Raw genomic sequence first — 22574 nt, forward strand, 5'->3', positions numbered from 1 at the left:
TGTTAATAGGCATGTTATAATTTTTTTTCATGTCATAATTAGGTTTGTGAAGAAAAACATTATTTAAAATTAAAATATAGAGAAAGCAGGGTAGGAATGTCAGCATATTTCCTTTTTTCAACATACCTGATCTACGGTTGTTAAAGGCAATGAATCCTTAATAAAAGAGCTGAAATTACAGTATCTCAATAGAGGAGCACAAACTCTATAGTCACTCTTTGCTGTGATTTTGTGGTGTGCATGCTTACCTCCTAATTCAGTAGCTGTGTTTATATTGCTTTCCTTTTCCATTTTTTCAGATTTTGCAAATGCTAGCTGAGTTTTTCTATAGAATGAAATACATTACATTGCATGATTAATTATCTTCCATAATCAACTTTTTTTTCCTTAATGTGTCATATCTCATAAATGATTTGACTAGTACTACCAATTTTTTGTGATGGGGTAAAATTCTCACTCATAGCAGCAAATTCTATCAATGTGCCACAAATTTCTAATTATATTACACATCATTGTGAGGCAAGGGAACTCTGGAAATCGATTCGTTAAGCTACCATAGGATTAAGCTGAACTGAATGGAAAAAGTAACTAAATAAAATAGGAGGTGGTGAAATAAGATTCTAGCTCGCTCCTTGCTATGGAAATCTTTTCTTAGACCACTTTCTATAGTGACCAAAACTGAATCCTCCATTGTTAGAATATGTTTTTTAAAAGAATAACATTTGGAAAAGAATTATCTCTCCAAAATATTTAAGTATATAGAATGTCCAAAATATAGTGTAAGTGTTACACTTTTGGAAAAGTGCAAATATTTTTGTCTCTCTTGTTAAATGCAATCAAATTATAAATTTGAACAAAAACTCCAACTGAATGCAGCACGGCCAAGCATAAAGTCATGGGAAAGATACATATATACATACATACATACATACATACATACATACATACATATATATCCTTATATATCTTTCATTATCAATGTTCATACTTCCTTTTCCCCTTGAATAGCATATTTCCATGAAGTATAGGAGGCACTACCAGTTCCGCCATTGCCCTTGGAGTCATTCTCAGAGCACAGAGAGCATTTGAAGAAGCTATTCCCTTAGTAAACCTAGCCCCTGGTGTGTTGTTGTTGAGGCCAACAGTTAGGAAAACAAACTAAACTGACAGTTAAATCTTCCAATATTGATCAGAGACAAGCCGTGTGGGACATACACAGACCTATTATTCCACCCAGGACATACTGTTCATTTGGTCTAATGATGGGACTGGCCAATTCCATAGGTAGATTAATAAATCAGGCTATTTGTAACTTGTTCAAGTGAAGATGAGTGTATTTTTAAAATAAAAATATTGACTGTTTATATATGGTTTACCTTAGTAATTTGCATATAGAAACTATAGATGGTAAATTTGAAACTATTTAGAATGATACAGTCTTGGCCATGCCATCATTTCTATCGAGATTCAGCCAAGGAACATTTTAAAAAGTCAGTTGCAAGTTACAAAGTTTTTTTAAATTAACTTACCGAAAGATACATACAAATACATATTTTAAAATTTGTTCAAGAACTTCTGGAGTTACCAAAACCAGCATATTTGCCCTCATTTTCACATGTATATTTTCAAATACAGTGAAAGAAAAAGGAAGAATAAAGAGCATAAGTCAGTAATTTATTATTGCTGAAAAAATGTTGCTAGGTTATTTTTATGCAAATTTAAGCTTAGTGACTATCATTAGGAACTTAGGAACTGGGAATGCAAACTGAACAAGTGCCCACACCTTCAGTCTGCAAACAAATGTGTTGTTTGCATTAGAATTAGATAAGAGTTTTGATGTCCATTCCCACTTCCTTTCTTTTTAGCTTTCAAAGACATCTGACTGTCACTTTCCCTGGAGCAGCCTTGACATCACTTGTTGGAGGGTTAAAAGCTAACACAGAAGTTTCTTCCCATCTGATTTATAGGGCTCTATTACTGCACTAGATTTGCCTGGTGCTTTTGTGATAGTAATACCAATAGAAATAGATAGCAACCATTTAATTCAAGACAAAGCGTAAGTGAAGTTGGTTGAAACTCACGGATGAGTTAGAAAGTGGAAGAATTTGTAGAATTGCATTCTTGTTTAATTCCTTTATGCCTGGTTGGAAATCTCGCTTTGCCTGTTTATTTTTATCATGCACTGATGAGTGGATGCATAGATTTAATCAGGTCATGCATCTTTTCTCTATTTTGCTTTGTGTGGCAATTTAAGGTTCATCATCCCTATATGCCAGATGGAGTCCAAAGCATTATTGCAGTCAGTGAAGCAAATAACTTTTCTTTCTTTTAAAATCAACATTAACTAATGAGTAGGGGAGCTGCTATAATGAGGAAGGGCCACATATTAAACTAGTAGTTCATTTTCCTGCATTTTGGAATTTGGAGCTTTGTCTGGAAAAACAAATACCCGGATACTACAGTTTGCACACTAATGCTTCTGAGCAACTTGAACCTAGGGATAGATTCATTCTTTCTCAGTTATAATTGACACTTGAAGTGGTTTCCCAAGTCCTTTGGTAATAAAGACACCTTTTTATGAACAGGATGGATTTAGGGAGTGCTGATCCTTTCCATACCTGTGTAGGCTGGTCACTCTGCCACCTACTTGATTGTGATCTTTTTTGATGGAGTCAGGTAAGGCTGCACTTGATCCGAAAAATGCATGAGTAAGGATCCAAAGAAGGATTTCCCTTGGCTTCTAGTCAACTACTACTTGCCACCTGGCTTTCAGCCCAGACCTTCCCTCATGACTGCAAGAGCAACATGTCCCTTAGTAACTACTTGCCAAAAAAGGATTTGCAGGTGGCAGGTGCTTCTCAGCATAAATCTAGTGACAGATTGAGATTTCCTGTTGGGAGCTGCTGGACGGCCTACAAATTCAGTTAAGAGGTACTTTGCTTAAGCCAAGCAGGTTAATGGCAGGAGAAAGGTAGCACTGCTACCTATCTACATGGCAGGGAACATAAATGTTTTCTTCCCATTTATGTCTATGAGCTTCCTAGAAAAACTTGGCAATTTTCTGAACCATGTGATTTCAAAAGTAAAATGCCTTGGTACCACATCTTTAATGCAGTTTGATTTTCATTCGATTTATCCAAAGTTGACTCTTGCCCGCAACCATATGACATAATAAATGTCTCAGTTTTTAAAATGGTATTTTTGCTACTGCAGTCTAATTCAGGCGTCACTCTGGCAGTTACTACATTTCTTAAATAGAACTATATACATTAGGGCTGTGCAATACTCAGATGTTACAGAACCAGCAAGAGCAAACGTACCTTCTTTTTGTAGCTGTATCCAGCTATTGCGTGATTTCTAAAAAGATGGGACTGTTTGAAAAAGTTATTGAGAGGAATTTTCCAACTCCCATATGATCTAGTTCGCCTTTTTGGAAATGAATTTAAAGTGCTGCACAGTTCAAGAACAGAATGTGTGTTTGTAAATGTGCATATAGAAAAGGAAGGATTTGTTATTTATTCCACAGATGAGTTCATGTACATGTCAGTGAATGTGTATCCCTAAACGTACATGTTTTTAAACTAATTGTATTTGAACTGTAATGCTGAGACAAGGAAAATAGTTTGGTATTCTGATTGGTAAAGATGGTTTAATCATAGTTTACCAATTAGGACATCCCTGGAAATGAGGGAGGGAGGAAGAGAGGGAGGGAGGGAGGGAGGGAGGGAGGGAGGGAGGGAGGGAGGGAGGGAGGAAGGAAGGAAGGAAGGAAGGAAGGAAGGAAGGAAGGCTGCATTATGTTTGTAAGGCCGAACCAAGTCAAGCAATAATATCATCCTGATTCAATAGGAATGAAATAGTGTGTTGAGCCTTCCTCACAAAAGTCAGTATACCTCTCTTCCAGTATTCCCAGAGCATGCTTAAAAGATTTGATCTTGAAATGTTTGAGTTGACCCTCTGACTAAACACAACACTTATTTGATACAATTCGTTTACAGCAATATTTTCTTTAGACCAACATCTTATTCTCTTGCAATATTGTATTTATTTTCTGGTGAGTTTTCCTATCTTGCTATTGACAGAAATCAAGAGTGAGGGTTTTTTTCGATTTTTATGAAATTGCAGGAACATAAGTTACTGGGGAGCTTTTTAAAAACTATCACAGAATTCTTTTTTACATAAAGTGGTACATTACATAAATTCTTTAAAAAAATCAATCTGTAGCTGCATTTAGTCTGCTAATACTATTTAATATTTCTCATCTCAAATTGCATACAAAAATGTGTACAAAATGGGCAGCAAAGATGCATGTAAGATTATTGAATATAAAACAAATGCATATTCAACTATACAAATATTAGGCAAAGATATATATCAAGTGTTAAGAGTTTTATATATAGCTATTTTTAATGTTTTTTTAAACAGAAGAAACAGGGATTAAAAATGCATAACTGTAACATATTCATATTGGTATGCTTTAATAATCCACAAATTAATAATTTGTATTTCCAATACAAATGTGGAAATGGATTATTATTCAAATTCACGCCATACTGACATGGCTTGCATGTTCCTAGAACCGGACATACCTTCCACCAAACATATATTTTGCCTTATTGCCTAAATACCTAACTGTCTTTAAACTGAGACGAGATGTGAGCAATGAACCATGTGAAGAAAACTTGTTTCACTTCTCCTTTCCCGGTTAGAAACAGAGTCCCTAAATGAGCAGCCATAACTGTTCTCAGCCTTGATCTTCCCTGGAAATAAATCCACGGGCTTTCTTCTAATGAGGAACTGTTGGGGAATTAATCCTCCCTTGCTAAACCATTTTCTTTGTGGGGTTGGCAAATAGCAAAGATGAGCAAAGGTGAATGAAGCCCGGGTGGCTAAAATTTCAGAACCCGCCTTTCTCCTGGCATGCAGGAGGAAAAATGATTTCCTGACTGAATTTTTTAAGGAAGTTGCTTAATAAACGGTTGCGTAGTGACTATTCAAACTTGCAGCGGATACACCAAAAGGTACTTACAACCCAATTCTAGAATTTTGACGGTGGCCTGTGTGTGCCCACTGCAGTCACATGACTGTATTTTGGGCACATAGCAACAGGATCACTTATACCATCGGTTGTAATGTTCTGTGTTCACATGACCACGATTGACAACATTTTCTACCTTTTATTGGCCTGTGGGATTGGTTTCCGGCAAAAAAAAATGCCAATAGGAATGAATGGACTGATTTTATAGCTGCTGCATTCATTAAACAACTTGTGCCAAAAAAAAGATTATAAAATTGGGCCAGTCACATAGGTTTATGACCCTCAAGACTTTTGGTGGAAATTGTGGGGTCCATTATAGTCATAAATCAAGGACTACCTGTATGCTAAATTGATCCCAAACTTCTACTGATCACGATGAAGACACGCTGGGAGCTTCTAACTTCAGATTTTTACTGTGCTCATTTTAAGCTGGAGCCCCCATCTCACTGGAAATCATGTGGCTTGAATGGGCCAAGCTCCATTAATTAAACTGAGTGCACGCCTCATTAGTGCTCACTTTGCAACTTAATCAGATTATCTTGGTCAGAATTAGACGTTTTAACAGGCCAGCAATGGAAGATCCGTCCTTCGACTTGACAGTAGGACTTTTTTTTTTGGTTTTCGTATTTTGCTTCTGAATTGAGATCTCAAACGCACCTGTTTCTTTATTGTTCATTTGTCTTGTTCCAGTTCAGCTGGCCAATTTGAAACATGTCAAATTCCAGAATAAAGATGATGCTCTTGTAGGTTGCAGGATACATTGGAGCAGCTTTTTTCCCAAATGAGAATCCTTTCAGCGTCCTGGCTGGCTAGGAAAGCACTAGCTGGCTGGGGATTCTGTACATTGTAATCTGGCCCATCTGGAGGGCAACAAGTTGGAAAAGGCCTGCCTGGAGCATCTCGTTCATCATAGCTGTTTATAGCAAACACTCCCAGATGGTGTACCAAATTTCCTTTGTAGTGTTGTGTAACCAGGCAGACAACCAATTCATTGCATAGCCAAACGTGCCACTCAGCCACATGTGGCTCCTACCTGAACATCTTGTCCTGACCCCGTGCTCAGGGAGCATGAATGTCCCTAAGCCCCAAGCAGGGACTCAATCGAAGCAGGAAGGACAAGTAGAGCAGGGAAGGAGCTAGTTGTTTGATTTACAGCATCTGGATTCCCTGCTTCCGTGGGACAAGGGCGGGAGACCAGTGCTTCCTCTCTCTGCCCCAGATTCCTTGCTCAACCATATTGAAAGTTGTACTGGCCAAAAGGAAAAGGCACTCCGGAATCTCAGCTCTCTGTCCTGCTATATATTTCACAATACAAAAGAGAGAAGCTGCATCCAGGCCGCTGTGGCTCAGGAGAAGTAGCACCTTAATAGACAATAGAAGGTGAAGGTGTGAATATCACAGCATGTCTATGCAATCCCAAAGCCTGGATTGTTTGAGAGAATCAAGAACCGCCTGAAAATAAAGTCAGTTGATTCTGGCTACATTCTGAGAAGTTGAAAAACAACCCAGAAAAAGGCAATGGCAAGGCTGCCAAGAAGACTGCAGGGATGCAGTCATCTGAAGCTCAGCTCTAGGGTCTTTCTACATTTTTCACCCACCCACCCCCAATTCTCCACACTGAAAGTTTGCTAAATGTGGCAGCATTGCCAGCTCAGGTCTTACGTGAGAAAATTAATGAGATATTTGTATTATAATCAGAAAATAGCAGAGCAACCTCCCCCCCCCCCAATCCATGTTAAAATAAACCCAGCTGATCTGAAAAATGCCGTTCTTCAGTGCATAAACACTCAAAACATATTTCATCATGCAACTGCAAACTTCTAATCAAGGTAGATTATTTTTCATTTCGATATGAACAAGAACATTGATTTCTTGGCCCACAGCAACAATTATGTAATCGCCGTTCCCTGCTGCTGTATTGTAAATGCTGCTTTTGCATTTATTTAAGCTTTATTTGAAATGTCACAAAGTATATATTGTCTATTTTGCTACATGTGTGTGTGCACACTTTGCCAACTGGCTCCAATACTTCACACATCTAATGAAATGGACTGAAAGGACAAAAACTAAGGTCGGATTAAGTAGGTTACTCTTACATAATCACTCCATCATGACCATGATATTGTATCACTTTTGAAATACGGTATTGAGCCAAGGGGCCAATTCCCTTATCTCCCCACATTGCTTGGGATGAATGTGCAAAAATTTTAGAGATTTATCTTATCTGCATCCTTTCCAAGATCTTGTTTATTATGGTGTAAGTTTTCAAGTTTCCAAAAGGTCAGGTATAGACACAGACAAGAAATACAGTAGAATTTGAATTGTTTATGTCAATATTTATAGTGACATAAAAGAATTTTATCCTACGGTATTTTCATTTGGCCAGTGATTTGGAGAGTAAAACAACATGATCAGGAAGGAGTATCTCAGGAGTACCCAAAGTAATAGTTTCCTCTAATCCAAAAGGTAATCCTATGTTTTACATGTTTTTGCTCCCACCAGGCTTAACATTCTAGATGACCCTCACCTTCGGTTCCCAAGGGTCATGGGCAGCTATGGTTATTTGTAGAAGGCCCAACCCTTCCCCCATTGCATTCTGCCAGTCTTTTCTCCCAAATCAGTGGAGAAGATGGTTTCTTGGCATTTCTGTGCCCATGCGACTGCTATCTCTAATTGAATGACACGCTGAAGTGCACAATTCACTGTCTGCCAGCCCCATCCCATCTTGGTGGCAGAAAGCAGAACTGGAATGACAGTTTCTATTTGTTAAGCACTTATAGCAGTTGTTAACAATTGATTGAACAGCATAATATACATCCAAGAACTGTGTCGTGTCCTATGAGGCAGGGCGTAAGGGAGAATTTTTTTTAAATTGAGGATTCTGTGAAATGATCTTGTCCAGGTGTTATTTTTGGACACATCTCATGTGTCTAGGAAGCCATGTCTTCTTCCCCCTCTATTTTTATTTGAGCAGTGCTGGCCACTAAATCTTCCATTAGGCCACAGAGGAACCATTTCTTCAACTCCTTTCTCTCCTCAGCAGAGATATTGCATTTGAATGACTAATATAGCACTCAATGTGCAAGCTATTCAACAGCCAGCATTCATATGATGCCAGTCAATATTTTTTGTTGGACCAAACACAAGTTTTTTGAATATAAAATTTCCAAAAATCACATTGTTATTAGTTAATAGTGAAATGAAACCGGTACAATCCAAAGCTTGCAATCTCCTGGCTATTAAGGATGGACAAGTATCTCAGTCTCATCTCTTTGCTCTTTGGTTATAAAAAGGCTACTTTGTTCAGTGGTGGGTTGCCAATTTTTTTACTACCAGTTCGGGCGTGTTTGCATGCAACGCTTCTGCGCATGCAGAGAAGTGGCCAGGTGGGTGGGCGGAGCCTCTCACTGCCGCTACCACTGGTTCACCTGATCCGTTTCGAACTGAGAGCAATCCACCTCTGACTTTGTTTCTCTACTCTGTCTGAAGAATTCTGCTATGATCTCAAAAAGGAAATTCATGATCTGTTGTTTTATTATAAGTGGCTGACATATACCGTCAGTCCACTTTTGAATTCTTTCTGAATATGTAAAGTTGTAAAACAAAGGTTGAACTGAACTGGTGGAAATTGATGTAGGCATCTATTCCACCCGCATAGGAGATGTGGACCATCAAAGTTCCAATTTAGTTTGCAAGTGAAGTGGGTAGCTTCTATCAACTCTCAATAGAATGAAAGGCAGCATAAGAGCCACGGCATCCAGGAGACTCTTGTTCCAGCACAAAGCCAGGAATTCATTCCCCATATCTAGATGAGAAAGTGTTTTTTTTGTGAGGAACTCTCCTCCCTGCTCCCCATTTGATCTGAACTTTGCTATTGTTCTGTTGGGAGATACAGAGAAGTGGTGGTGCCAGTGTGGAGCTAGACGGACAAAAGATCCATTTGTATTGTCCTAGAAAAGGGTTCATGCTTGATGTCAGCATCCCATCTTGTTTGGGCATCTGTGCAAGCTGCTGTTCCAGAACTAAAATGTGCCTGTATCAGCCCAGAATGTAAGCAACAATAGGTTGTTTGCTCCCTTTTTTTCTCCCTATGGGACAGAGAGGATGGGAATCCAGGTCTTTTGGGGCTTGGGATAGCAATAGGTTCATTTGGGAGAGCAATGGGCCAAGCTTGCTTTAGCATCCTTTATGTAATAGCAGCAGATTGTAGAGCTGGAGTTGTGAGAGGCATGAAGTTCCCTCTTCTGGTCATGCCCCTTCATTACATCCTAGAAATTATTGTACTGATCACAGGTTCAGTGAGTAGTTTGAGAAGCACAACTTTTAAAGGTTCCCTATCCAAAGACAGGTCCCCCCCCCCTCACATCAGGAATAAGGCACTATAATTTCACAACAACAGCTTGTCTGGAAGTGCCTACCATATTCTTCCAGTGGGGAAAGTATATTTTTACATTTATACATTACTATTTCCTCTAGAACCGTGATGGCAAACCTATGGCACGTGTGCCACAGGTGGCACATGGAGCCATCTCTGCGGGCACACGAGCCATTGCCCTATGTCATCTCCAGCGTGCATGCGCACACCAGCCAGCTGATTTTTGGGCTTTCCGGAGAGCTGGCGGGGAGCTGTTTTCGCTGTCCCCAGTTTCCGGAGGCTTTCCTGGAGCCTGAAGAGGACAAAAACAGCCCCCCCCGCCCCCGGAGGAAATACCAAGCTCAGCTTGGTGGCGAACAGCGCACCGGCAATGCAGCATGTGTGTGGGGGGAGCATGTGGGGGTTTGTGTGTACATGTGCATGTGGGGCTGCGCTTTGCATTATGGGTGCCGGCACGCACATGCACTATCACACATGCCGCTCGCATTTTTGGCACCAACAACAAAAAGGTTAGCGATCCCTGCTCTAGAAATTTAGGGTGGCATATGTAGAGGCCTCTCATCATTTTATCATCACAGCAGTATTCCTGTAAAGGATTTGGGGTGGAGCTATAATCACTGCTACAAAAAAAAACCTCCAGTGGTCAAGTTGAGATTTAACTGTAGGTTTCCCCGGTCACAGTCCAATATATTAACTGATACTGCTTCAGAATGGCGGCTTTTGCTTGACCACTCCTTTTTTTTTTCAAATTATAGTTGTAACTTGGACAGCAGATTGCTAATTTGATTTAATCAAGGTAGGAATTTGAAGAAAGGAAATAATACATCTCATAACCTATTAAGGGCACTAAGGACAATCCAAGCATTTCCACTCGTTTTTTGAATACATTATCCTCTATCTTGATAGCCTCTCTCTTTTGGTTCGTGGTTGTTTACTGGTATAAAGTGAACTTGATGTAACTTAGTTCAGGTAAGAAACTGAACTATGAAGCAGAAAGCTCTTGCTTTGAATTTATCCAGCATACATTGGTTGCCTTCGTAAAACGTCCTTAACCTGTTTATTGTATCATGACTTGGGATGAAGGTACCTGAAAAGGTCGGCTTTTTTCTAGAGTCCCTACCCATCCAACCAGGTCAAATAGAATGGACAAAGAATGTTGGCTGACAGGGACTAGAAGGTGAGGTTTTTCTGCAAGGGCCCCTGCTCTGTGAAACATCCTCCCTTCAAGATTAGCATGCCCCCAACCCTGTTAGCCTTCTATAAAGCTCTAAACAAATTGGCTATGCTCCCCAGCCTACATGTGCCAAAGGCCCCACCTCTTGGCTATATTGGCTATATAGTCAATATACCTTGTTTGTGTACATACTTCGGATTAGACATAATGTTTTTTATTGTTTTAATGCTTTTTAATATTTTTGTTTTAAAATGTTTTTCTAAAATTTTTAATTGTAATATATGATCTGTTTTGGATATATGTGAGTTGCCCAGAGTTATTTGCTAAGATTGGCAGCTACAGAAATCAAAAAGAATAGAATAGAATTTTATCTAATCTTATTATATATTATAGAATATAATCTTATTGCATTCTTTGACAAAGTGACAAAATTAGTGGACCAGAAGAATGCCATCGATATAATTTACTTGGATTTCAGCAAGGCATTTGATAAAGTAGACCATAACCTACTACTAGATAAAGTAGAAAAATGTGGGTTAGACAGCATCACCACCAGATGGATTCGTAACTGGCTGACCAACCTCACTCAACATGTAGTCCTAAATGGAACTGCATCTACATGGAGGGAGGTATGCAGTGGAGTACCCCAAGGCTCTGTTTTAGGCCCAGTATTCTTCAACATTGTCATCAATGATCTGGATGAGGGGATAAATGGGGAACTCATCAAATTTGCAGAATAGAATAGAATTCTTTATTGGCCAAGTGTGATTGGACACACAAGGAATTTGTCTTTGGTGCATAGGCTCTCAGTGTACATAAAAAGACAAGATACATTCGTCAAGAATAATAAGGTACAACATTTAATGATAGTCATAGGATACAAATAAGCAATCAGGAAACAATATCAATATAAATCGTAAGGATACAAGCAACAAGGATACAAGCAAATCAAATCAAATCAAAAACTAAATAAATAAACAAACAAACAAACAAACTCATTTCTGCTTTTGCAGAAAACATTAAAGCAATATGGTTAGAGTACTGGACTAGGGCCAGGAGTTTCAGATTTTATTCCCCTCTCAGCCACGGAGCCATTTTCTCTCAGCCCAACCAACTTCCTAGGTTCTTTTGTTGTGAAGAAAAAGAGGAAGTTAGATTGCTAATATGATGTTTTGAGCTTCTGAATGAAAGACAGGTGCCTAATAAACAAACAAGCAAACAATAAATGAACTGAAAAAACTGGCTTTGTGAAACCTATGAAACACACACACACACACACACACACACACACAGACAAACAAACATTAATCAAGCTCAGCATGTTATATGAATAAATGTGAACCTGGCTAAGTACATACATAGTCATCACATGTCCTTAAGCTGCTCTTTCTAAGCCCCAATATCAATCTATCCTTCAGTGGAAAACTAATATTCTCCTATCCCAAAAGGAAAAGCTATACCTTGAAGTTCAGATACGTGTTTTGCACATACATGATCCCATATCCAGGACCTACAGAGAAAAATGGGAAAGATTCCTGCTTGAAAATAAAGAAAGCTGCTATCAAAGCTGGCACCCTGAAAAATACTGAGTTTAACAGTGTGACTCAGAATAAGCAACTTCTAAGAACGGGTTATATACAGAGGTAATAAATATGAAGAACGTTGAATTTGTAATAATTATACAAATGGTAATTTATCATTCCTGATTCTATAAAAAATATAATTTACATTAAATCCTAATGCTAAATGCTAAGATAGGGAAAAAGAATAATTTTGCTCACCGCTTTCATTATGATACAAAGGGATTTAAACAGTTACCATATCTGGTAGCAAATTCAATTGACCATTACTTGGCAACAGAATATTATAGATGTTTATATCCTTTGGCACCCTCTACTGGTTATCTTATTTTGCACATGTGCAATTATATTATTGCCTTTATTTGAAGTATTTTAAAATTACCTTACTTTAAGCTAATCAGTATTTAGCTGATTCCCCCACCCACTCTCCCACTCACTGAACTGGTGCAAGTTTGCCTGGATAAAAATGGAATTGCAACTTAACCTATTGGAATGGGGAACAAATCATATCAACGAGGATTGTTTTAAATTACATACTAAGTAGGCAAAATATATATATTAAATTCCCACCAAAGAATTTAAGAGAGTTCAAGAGTCTGAGTTTGATTTCTGAGGTTGCTACAAAGAGAAGTGCATCTGGCTTCTTTTTTCAAATAATAATTAACATGTCAAACTCCCTACCACTAGATGCAATTGTTAGTTTAAATAGTTTTCAAAAGTGAAGACAGGTTCCTGGAGAACATATTCTGGGCAGCATTTGCACATGGTCTATAGATAGGGAAGCCCCGCACAAGAAGGTGATTCCTAAAATAATTGGGCCTTTATATCTATAAATAACCATCTGCTGGGAACAAGCAATAAGGGAGAGCTGTTGACCTGGAGCTTTGGTTTTGCGCTTCCCAAATGAATCTAGTTGGCCAAAGATGGAAAGATAACATGGATTAGATGAGTCTTTGTCTCAGTTAGCAAGGCTTCTCTGATCTTGTGGGGGCTCAGTTGCACAGTGGGCTAGAGTAGCTGGCCCTGCCTGGGGTCTCTTATGCTGGATCATTGGGCAGGCAAAAGAAAGAGGAACAGAGGTTCCTTTGTGCCGCCTCATCTCATGCCTGCTTTGTATGTGTTGCAGCTGCCAGCTTTCCTACAGCTTGACCCAGGATTATTCAGCTGGGCAAGCAGGAGGTAGCAGCCTCATTACATCCTCAGATTCTCCATCCTTGCCTCCCTTTCCATCAGTTGGAGAGGGGGAGAGACATAAAACAACCAGAGTGCAGCTTTTTCCTCATTATCCTGTGTTAGATAAAGTGGGTGTAGGCTGTGTTTTCATATCTGGCTGTTCCTTCTTTGCATCTCTAGAAGGAGCTCCAGAAAAAGCCTGCATAGAATCAAACCTTCCTTTACAAGCCTAGTAGTAATAACTGTCCTTCCTCTTTTGGCAGAATGGGGCTGTGCCTGGTGAAACACGTAAGCAAGATGAGAATATCAAGCGAGGCAACTGGGGCAACCAGATTGAATTTGTTCTCACGAGTGTCGGCTATGCAGTTGGGCTTGGCAATGTGTGGCGCTTCCCTTACCTCTGCTACCGCAATGGGGGAGGTGAGTACGGAGGTCAGAGCACTGTGTTTGTGGAAAGGCTGGTGAAGACTGTGTGGGAGCATGGGTCTACCATACTCTGGCCCGAAAAGTAGAAAGTTGCTGGTAGCAGAGAAGTTCTTCATGATTGATTCTTCATCCGTCTCTGCTTCAGCACAACAGGAAATGGTGGGCCTTTTGCTGTAATGTCCTAACAATCTGAGACTCAAGATGGGAAACTATATGCTGTCTTACCTTCCTGACCAGGGGTACTTTGAATGTATTAAGTTATGATTTTCAGGACTTGTGAACCAAACCCGTCTGGGAATTCTTAAACTAATAGCCCAAACACTTCTGGAAGGCACCAGATTGGGGAAAGCCCAACTAAACTACCAATTGCATGTACTGGCGTTGAGATTATATGAAAGGACTGCTTGAAACAGCTGGGAATTACTGGCACAAATAGCGGGCTTTATCCCCATTTCGAATAAAACCTAAAATGTACTTTTTATTTCTTAATGGCTTTAAAGTCCTCCATTTCCTCAATCCGAGAATAAGAAGCTGTCTTCAACTCAGGTTGTTTTTAAACCTTATCCAGTGCTTTCTTATTTTACGTTGACTTTTTATAACTGCAGATGCCCAGAACTGAATTTAACTTTGGCATATAGAGCATGACTTCTACTCCTGAAATCCTGTAAGGCTGATTTCTTCCTTTTATTCTGCCTCTAGGTGCTTTCATGTTTCCCTATTTCATCATGTTGGTGTTCTGTGGAATCCCCCTGTTTTTCTTGGAACTCTCTTTTGGACAATTTGCTAGCCAGGGCTGCTTGGGTGTCTGGAAGATCAGCCCCATGTTCAAAGGTGAGAGAGAATTAATGGACACTCCCTCAGAATACTGCCACAATCACATTCTCCATCTGGATCCTGTGTGCACCCCCCCTTCCCGGTGTTACAGCAGGGCCAGTTCTACCATAAATCAGAGCTGAAATGTGTGGCAGGGAACACTATATTCTCCATTGTTTCAGGAAACAAAATGTCTGAGCTGAGATTTTTCAAGACACACTGGCATTATCAAATGAGAAATCTGTATCATTAGATATATTAGTATGTTTTACAAACATTTTAAAGCAGAGAATTTTAGTAGTTGGAAATGAAAGTTGCTACCCTACCCCACTTCCAGGTCAGCTACATCATCCACATTGCTTCCTGTGAATGGACTATTACTTTCTTCTTCTGAGGCAGAATTGGAGTCCTAAAGACACTTCTCTAGGGGACACACAAACACACACACACACACACAGGTATCTCTGCAGGACAAGGAAGGGTGCAGATGACACAGCATGCATAGATGCAGTGCAGTACAGATCCTAGTCCCTTTCTATTTACATTGCAAAATTGCGCACAAGAATGTAAATGGCAGAAATTATGTCCTCATGTCACAATGCACATTTCATCATTTGACAAAATCTCAACTTGTTGCATATGTCTTGAAAAAAGAAGAAGGAAGGAAGGAAGGAAGGAAGGAAAACAACAAAAAATAAAATAAAACAAACAATGGTGGATGCCTATCACATCCACTCATGACTATCCTGATCAGACAAATACATATTTCTGCCCCCAATGTGAAGAGGAACTGGAAAGAAAAGATGTCCCTTCAGCTTCCTTGCAGCAACTCTAGGATTTTAAAAATGGCTGCTGTGTGCCATCCAGTTTTGATCTAACTGGCATGGAGCTGAGGTAATTAGCCAGAGGACTGGATAACTCTCAGCTATATGATGTGAACACAATTTCTAGAACCATATCTGATTATTGTTAAAACCTGATTGAATGCCTAGCAACAAAGCTTGTATTTTCATTTCAGAGAATTTGCTTTTTTTTTAAGGTAGAAAATCTGAAGTTCACAATAAATCCAAAAGAAAAGGTCAAAATATTTACTTCCTAGCACTAGCTTTTGCCAGATTTATTCTGCCCAGTTGTAAATGTATGAGTTATGGTCCCTCTAATCTAGATACATTACTATTCATATGCAGTCTTCTGCTTCCCACCTCATGGCTGCATTTCTGCTGTTTTGAATCTGGAAGCAGAAGCCTGTAATGTCAGTGTTTGCACTAGATATTTAATGCTAAACCACCAGCAGCCAATTCTAATTGTGGTGTTCACCTCCTTGCATACGCTTCAACGAACCATATAATGGCTTAATGGATAGTCTGATCCACACAACTGGATAGGACAATGGCTGGGTTCCAAAAACCATGCTGAACCACAAACCGCAGTATTGTTTTAGTTGCATAAACCTAATCAGTGTGTGTAAGTGTTGGCAGGACCTAACTCTGTATCATAAACTAGCCTCATGGACTTTATTGTTTCTGCTTTAAATTAAACATGCCCCTGCCAACTTACATCCTCTGTTTTACAATTCCAACATCAATGTGTTCTGTCTTTTACATTTAGCAGCAAACTCACATCTCAAAATCTTTCTATTTATCTTTATACTTTATTTCCTTCAGGTGTTGGCTATGGTATGATGGTTGTCTCCAGCTACATTGGAATCTATTACAATGTTGTGATCTGTATCGCCTTCTATTATTTCTTCTCTTCAATGACACGGGTGCTACCCTGGACATACTGTAATAACTTTTGGAATACAGGAAATTGCACCAGTGTGTTGGATGTTACCAACAGCTCAATGGGTTCATCACTCAACATCACACGCATCTTCAACCAGACTCTGAAGCGCACTAGCCCCAGTGAGGAATATTGGAGGTGATAATGGGGGCAGGGAGGGTAATTAAGTAAATGGCTATGGGGGAAATGGGAATTGGTTTGTGAGAGATTTCCTTCTGTGGGAATAATCTGATCTGATCACTTCTGAACATTAGTTATTACACTTACTGGGGATGATGTTGCATATTGGAAAGATGTTGCTTCAAATGAAACAGATAGCTGAAAGATTGGATGTAGGCAGAGCAGTGGTGGGTTGTTCGGCCAAAGCGGTAGTGGCAGCTGCAGGAGCCTCCGCCCACCCGCCCAGACACTTCTGCGCATGCACAGAAACATTGCGCACACGCACAAGCAAACAGTTAGTAAACCGGCTAGCAACCCACCAGTGAGGCAGAGACATATGTTATTAACGTGCTTTATAATCACAGGTAGATAAGACTAGTGCTGGACCAAGGGATGGAAACAGTAGGGAAGAAAATAAAATCACAGTATTTTTTACTAGAGTTGAAATAAATTTATTTTGTTCCTTGAATTAGGAAATCGAAGAATATCATATTAGGGGAGCTATTTATACTCTAATAGACTTAACTGTCACCTGCATTTTAAAGAGTTTCTTATTAGAGGTCATTGAAAACAAAATATCTCCATAAATTCTGGTGTAAGTTTGTAGTGCTGAAGTATAAACATCTATATACTGGTGTACTTAATTTTTGACTCTAAAATTTGTTCAAAGCAGTTAACTATCCCATCTTTAAGAATTTTTTCCCCTGTATTTGTTGATCTTGAGTGCCAGTTTTGGAGAGCTGTGGATGCAAATTAGTTTGGTGAATTTGCTAGAAATGGATGTAAAATGCTAGCAAATTGGAGTTTATACTCCTATCTTTTCTTCTAGGCGGTATGTACTGAAGCTCTCTAATGACATTGGGAATCTGGGTGAAGTGCGGCTTCCCCTGCTGGGTTGTTTGGGTGTCTCTTGGATTGTCGTCTTCCTCTGCCTCATCAAGAGTGTGAAATCCTCAGGAAAAGCAAGTAGTGTTCCTCTTCCTTAACTCACCTGTGTCCAAGCACTGCATATAAATCCTTTACTGCTTTTAGATTGGCTTTTGACCCCATCTGCAAACACCCTTGTCCTGGACTATTTTCCCATTTTACATTGACATAACACTCCTGATGTTCATCCTTGGTCACATAAGAGTGGCTTTATCTCATTCTGTGGGTTTATAATCTAGTCAAAAATGGGTATTCCTAAATACTTATTAAATTCTATATATTTGTTAAACTATAGTGGCTGCAATAGGGTATTTATTTTAAGAGCTGCGGCGGTGCAGTGGTTAGAGTGCAGTACTGCAGGCTACTTCTGCTGACTGCCGGCTGCCAGCAGTTTGGCAGTTCGGGTCTCACCGACTCAAGGTTGACTCAACCCCCCATCCTTCCGAGATTGGTAAAATGAGGACCCAGATTGTTGGGGATAATATGCTGACTCTGTAAACCACTTAGAGAGAACTATAAAGCACTGTGAAGCGGTATATAAGTCTAAGTGCTATTGCTATTAAGAGGAAGAGAGTCAAAGCTTATTTGGATAGCATGACAGGATAGTCATGCTGCTGAAATCAAAGTTCAGGGAGAAGAAATTGTTGCTGGAACCTGTTTTCTACTTGCAATATGTCTGAATGCTCTTCAACTCTCCTTTTGTCCCCCCTCTTTCAGGTGGTATATTTCACAGCAACATTCCCGTACCTGGTGCTGACAATCTTATTTGTGCGGGGAATCACTCTTGAAGGTGCAGTTAGTGGCATCACGTACTATCTGACACCACAGTGGAACAAAATCCTTGACGCAAAGGTATTTAGAGGGGATATCACAGAGGGGTTCATAAGCTGTGCAACCCAGAGCCATATCTCCCTCTAATTCGAAACTAAAGAGGCAACTATGTTTCCCCAGTAACATCTTTTATCTTTGATAGGTATGGGGAGATGCTGCCTCTCAGATCTTCTATTCATTGGGCTGTGCCTGGGGTGGGCTCATTACTATGGCGTCATATAACAAGTTTCACAACAACTGCTACAGGTACGATGTTTGATAGAAGTGATGGGGAAAGATGTACAAAGTGATTTTGGGGTGATATATAGTAGTTCATATGTCTAGAAAGTAATCCGCATGAAAAATAGTAGGGATGTCAGGTAATAAAACTGCTAGAATCCTTGTCTCTCCCATTGTGGAGGAACTTGATTTTAAACAATGCATAGTTTTTGAGCTTTTCTTTGAAACACAGGAACTAGAAAGTTTAGTTTTGTCTTAAAGCATGAAGTGGAGCAGCCTCAAAGTACATATTAATTATGAAGATGATGCAAGTTCACATAATGTTTTGTATTAATTTGGCAAATTGAAACAGAAGTTGTGTTTTCTTTGTTCTTTGTAATTAAATAATTTTGCCTTCTTTCATCTAAGGATCTCAGAAGTGCAGGTGGCTTTCATAAGATTGCCTTTAGAAAGCACAAGTCAGATGGGTTTATATCCCATCTTACCAACAAATGATGCTCAAGATGGCTGCAAGAATTAAAATATAGTCTTCTCGAATTAACTAAAACATAGTTAAATGTAAATAAAACATAACAATAAAAATAAACCTCTCCCCTAATTTAATACCTAAACCCACTTGCACATCACACATGGGAGCCCATTCTTTAGATGCAGATCTTTCGGCTTGCTTCAGGATTCTCCTGTTCAGCTGTAGTTTTCATGAGCTCTCCCAACTTTGTGTGCCCACAGAGACAGCATCATCATCAGCATCACCAACTGTGCTACCAGTGTCTACGCAGGTTTTGTCATCTTCTCTATCCTCGGCTTCATGGCTCATCACCTGGGAGTGGATGTCTCCAAGGTGGCCGACCACGGCCCTGGTTTGGCATTCGTGGCCTATCCTGAGGCATTGACACTCCTCCCCGTTTCCCCTTTTTGGTCTGTTCTCTTCTTCTTCATGCTCATCCTGCTGGGGCTGGGTACACAGGTAAACACAGTTATTTGCAGTTTATGCTTTGGACCAATTCTAGGTCCCCAACATGTCTGAAAGCTACAACTCCAGAGAAAGCTAAATTAGTTAATAAACATATGTATGTACATATATGCCCCAAACTTGATTCATCTAGTTTGAAGGAAAGATGTTAATGGTGCTTGGAAATCATGGGAAATGGAGAATGATTACTTTGATACCGAATGACTATCATTCCAAATTCCTTTATGGCAAAGTGAGTCCTAATGAAGCTGTACCAATAGGGCAGCCTTCTGTATCCTAGATGGAATCAAGCTGAAGCTCCCATTATATTTAAGTTTAATAATCAATTCTCATGCTGACTTAGAATGATGAGAATTGTAATCATACACATCTGGACTACACCCACCTGGGAGTAGGTGGCAGGTTAAGGCACTGAACATAACTATTAGCGCTAGATTCTCCTCCCAAATAAAGTACATTTGCCCCAAGTGCCGATTCACTTAAGAAGCCCTGCTGATCTCCAACCTTTAAATTAATCAAAACTGATGCATAGGTAGTCCTTGGCTTGCACTCACAATTGAGCCCGAAATGTCTGTTGCTAAGTGAGATCGTTGTTAAATGACTTTTGCTCCATTTTACAACTTTTCTTGTCACAGTTGTTAAGTGAATTCAGTGCCATGTTTAAGTTAGTAACACAGTTGTTAAGTGAATCTGGCTTCCCCATTGACTTTGCTTGTGAGAAGGTTGACTGTGGGACACGACAACTGTCATAAATATAAACCAGTTGCCAAGCATCCAAATTTTGATCCCGTGACCATGGGGATGCTGCAACGGTCATCTGACAAACCGTCCTAAGTCACTTTTCTCAAAACTATTGTAAGTTCAAATGGTTAGTAAACAAATAGTTGTAAGCAAGAGTGGGGATTCAGCCGGTTCGGACCAATTTGAGCGAACCGGTTCTTATGATTTTGCGCAGTTCAGATAACTGGTAAAATATACCACCAACCAACAGTGATTTTATCGTTTACTTTTTCTTCTTCATTATGTTTTCCTCAGTTCTGTCTCCTGGAAACTCTTGTCACAGCCATTGTGGATGAAGTGGGAAATGAATGGATATTGCGTCGGAAGACTTTTGTGACTCTAGGTGTGGCTGTGGTGGGCTTTCTGTTAGGTATCCCACTCACCACACAGGTATGAGGGAGAGTTAAAGGGCAAGGCAGAAATAGCCCATTTTAAGGCTGAAAGGGGCAAGGCTTGCTTAATCCAGTACTTAATTGTTTTCTTTTTCGTTTGTTTCTCCTCTAGGCTGGTATTTATTGGTTATCATTGATGGACAATTATGCAGCAAGTTTTTCACTTGTGGTTATTTCATGCATCATGTGTGTTGCCATTATGTATGTCTATGGTGAGTAACTTCTGCCAGTTCCATGGATTAATTGGAACAAAACAAGAATGGAATACTGATGTTCCAACAGTTAGCACTTGATCAGTACAGCCAGAACTCCCCTGGGGACCTGACAGCCAGGAATACCGAAAGATTAACTATATTACATAGATCCAAGAGCAGAAAACGGCACTTTCCCTGGCTATAATTTCCTTGGAGCCTGGAGTAAGAAACAGTTAGGGAAAAGAGTTGTGATAGAGGTAGGGAGCAAAAGAGCCATACTGAGGAACAGGGATAGAAACATAATGAAGAAATATACCCTGTGAACTCTTGCAGTATTCCTAGTGTCTAATTACAATACCTCCAGTCTAATCGACTGACCATCTTCTTATCCAGGGTACCGGAGCTATTTCAAGGACATTGAGATGATGCTGGGGTTTCCACCACCCATATTTTTCCAGATCTGTTGGAGATTCATCTCTCCGGTTATCATCTTTGTGAGTACAAAGAAGTGGGACACACAAAAGAACATAGGAGACAGGATTGGGAGTGAGGGAAAAGGGGACTGGTGACTAACAACATAACCAGAATGGAATAAAGACTAAGCTGCTTTTGTCACTGTGACAAAAACACAGTGATAAGTAAGTGGGGGAGGGGGGAGAGAAGGCCAGAGGTTTTCTACTTCCTGTGAAAAAACAAGCATGTCTGAAAAATTAAGAGAGCTTTTGAAGGTCCCTAGAATGCAAGACTAGGAATGATGCCAGGTAGTACATATATATGCTGTGGTCCACCGGCAGTCTGCGGAGTTGGCAGCAGAGTCAACACAGCAAGGAGGTTGGGGAGGAACATAGGCCAGTCCTGGAGGCTGGAGACAGCTTGGATGCGGGCTCTGCATCAGAGGCAGAGAGGGGCCCAGGCCATCTGGGAGTTATGTGCTGCCTCCTGAGCCTCCAGAGTCAGACAGCAGCGAGGCAGAGGAACAGGCTCCTCCTATTCCCAGTGCACGCATGCGCAGAGCTGCCAGAAGGCAAGAACAGTTAAGACAGAAGGGACGACTTGGGTGTAAGGCTTAGAGGTGATTGGCCCCTCCCATAGGACATAAGGGAGGAGCAAAGGCACATGGGACTTTCCAGGAAGCAACTTGGTTCATGCTGGTTAGTTTATCTTCTAAAACTCCATTTTGACTCTTTGCTCCGTGTGGCCTTGCCAAGCTCATTGCCATTTAAGTCTTTGGCAGCGTGTCAAAGAAGATAAAGATGGGTGCTTATCAGCCTTATTCTGAAGGACTTTTGCAGCCTACTGTAGGACTCTTTACAACTATTTGGGACTCATTGTGGGCTGTGAATGAACACAATTCACAGCCTTTGAAATAAAAAGACAGTTTTGGGGACTAAGCATGTGCTTTTTACTGTATCAGGAAGCCTAGGTCAGAACAATATAGTTGGCTTTAATCAATCTTTTCCCCCTCTCCTTCCAGTTTATCCTCATATTTACAGTGATTCAGTATGAACCAATTACATACAACACTTATGTGTACCCAACCTGGGCCATCACCATTGGTTTCTGTATGGCGCTCTCATCGGTCATCTGCATCCCCATCTATGCAGGCTACTACATTTTGCGCTCAGAAGGAGACTCACTGCTGCAGGTAGGACTGGGGCTTGCCGGCAACTGGGCAGAGATGCTGCTACTTTCTGGACATTATGGGTGTACTTGCCTCAGATCCCACTGCAAACCAGGT

The 22574-nt window shown here is 40.1% G+C and overlaps 1 protein-coding gene across 1 annotated transcript in view; it reads left to right on the forward strand.

The window, feature by feature from the left end:
• SLC6A9 (solute carrier family 6 member 9) overlaps nt 1–22574 on the forward strand; it is a 59867-nt gene that overhangs the window by 35086 nt on the left and 2207 nt on the right. Inside the window, exons 3-13 of the mRNA XM_032218778.1 lie at nt 13604–13760; nt 14466–14597; nt 16244–16499; nt 17350–17482; nt 18165–18299; nt 18421–18524; nt 19227–19464; nt 20506–20640; nt 20755–20854; nt 21230–21330; nt 22311–22481. Of these exons, the coding sequence (XP_032074669.1) occupies nt 13604–13760; nt 14466–14597; nt 16244–16499; nt 17350–17482; nt 18165–18299; nt 18421–18524; nt 19227–19464; nt 20506–20640; nt 20755–20854; nt 21230–21330; nt 22311–22481 (1662 nt within the window). The remainder of the gene's footprint in view (nt 1–13603; nt 13761–14465; nt 14598–16243; nt 16500–17349; nt 17483–18164; nt 18300–18420; nt 18525–19226; nt 19465–20505; nt 20641–20754; nt 20855–21229; nt 21331–22310; nt 22482–22574) is intronic.

The sequence above is a fragment of the Thamnophis elegans genome, chromosome 5 (assembly GCF_009769535.1).
Source record: "Thamnophis elegans isolate rThaEle1 chromosome 5, rThaEle1.pri, whole genome shotgun sequence".
Lineage (NCBI taxonomy): Eukaryota > Metazoa > Chordata > Lepidosauria > Squamata > Colubridae > Thamnophis > Thamnophis elegans.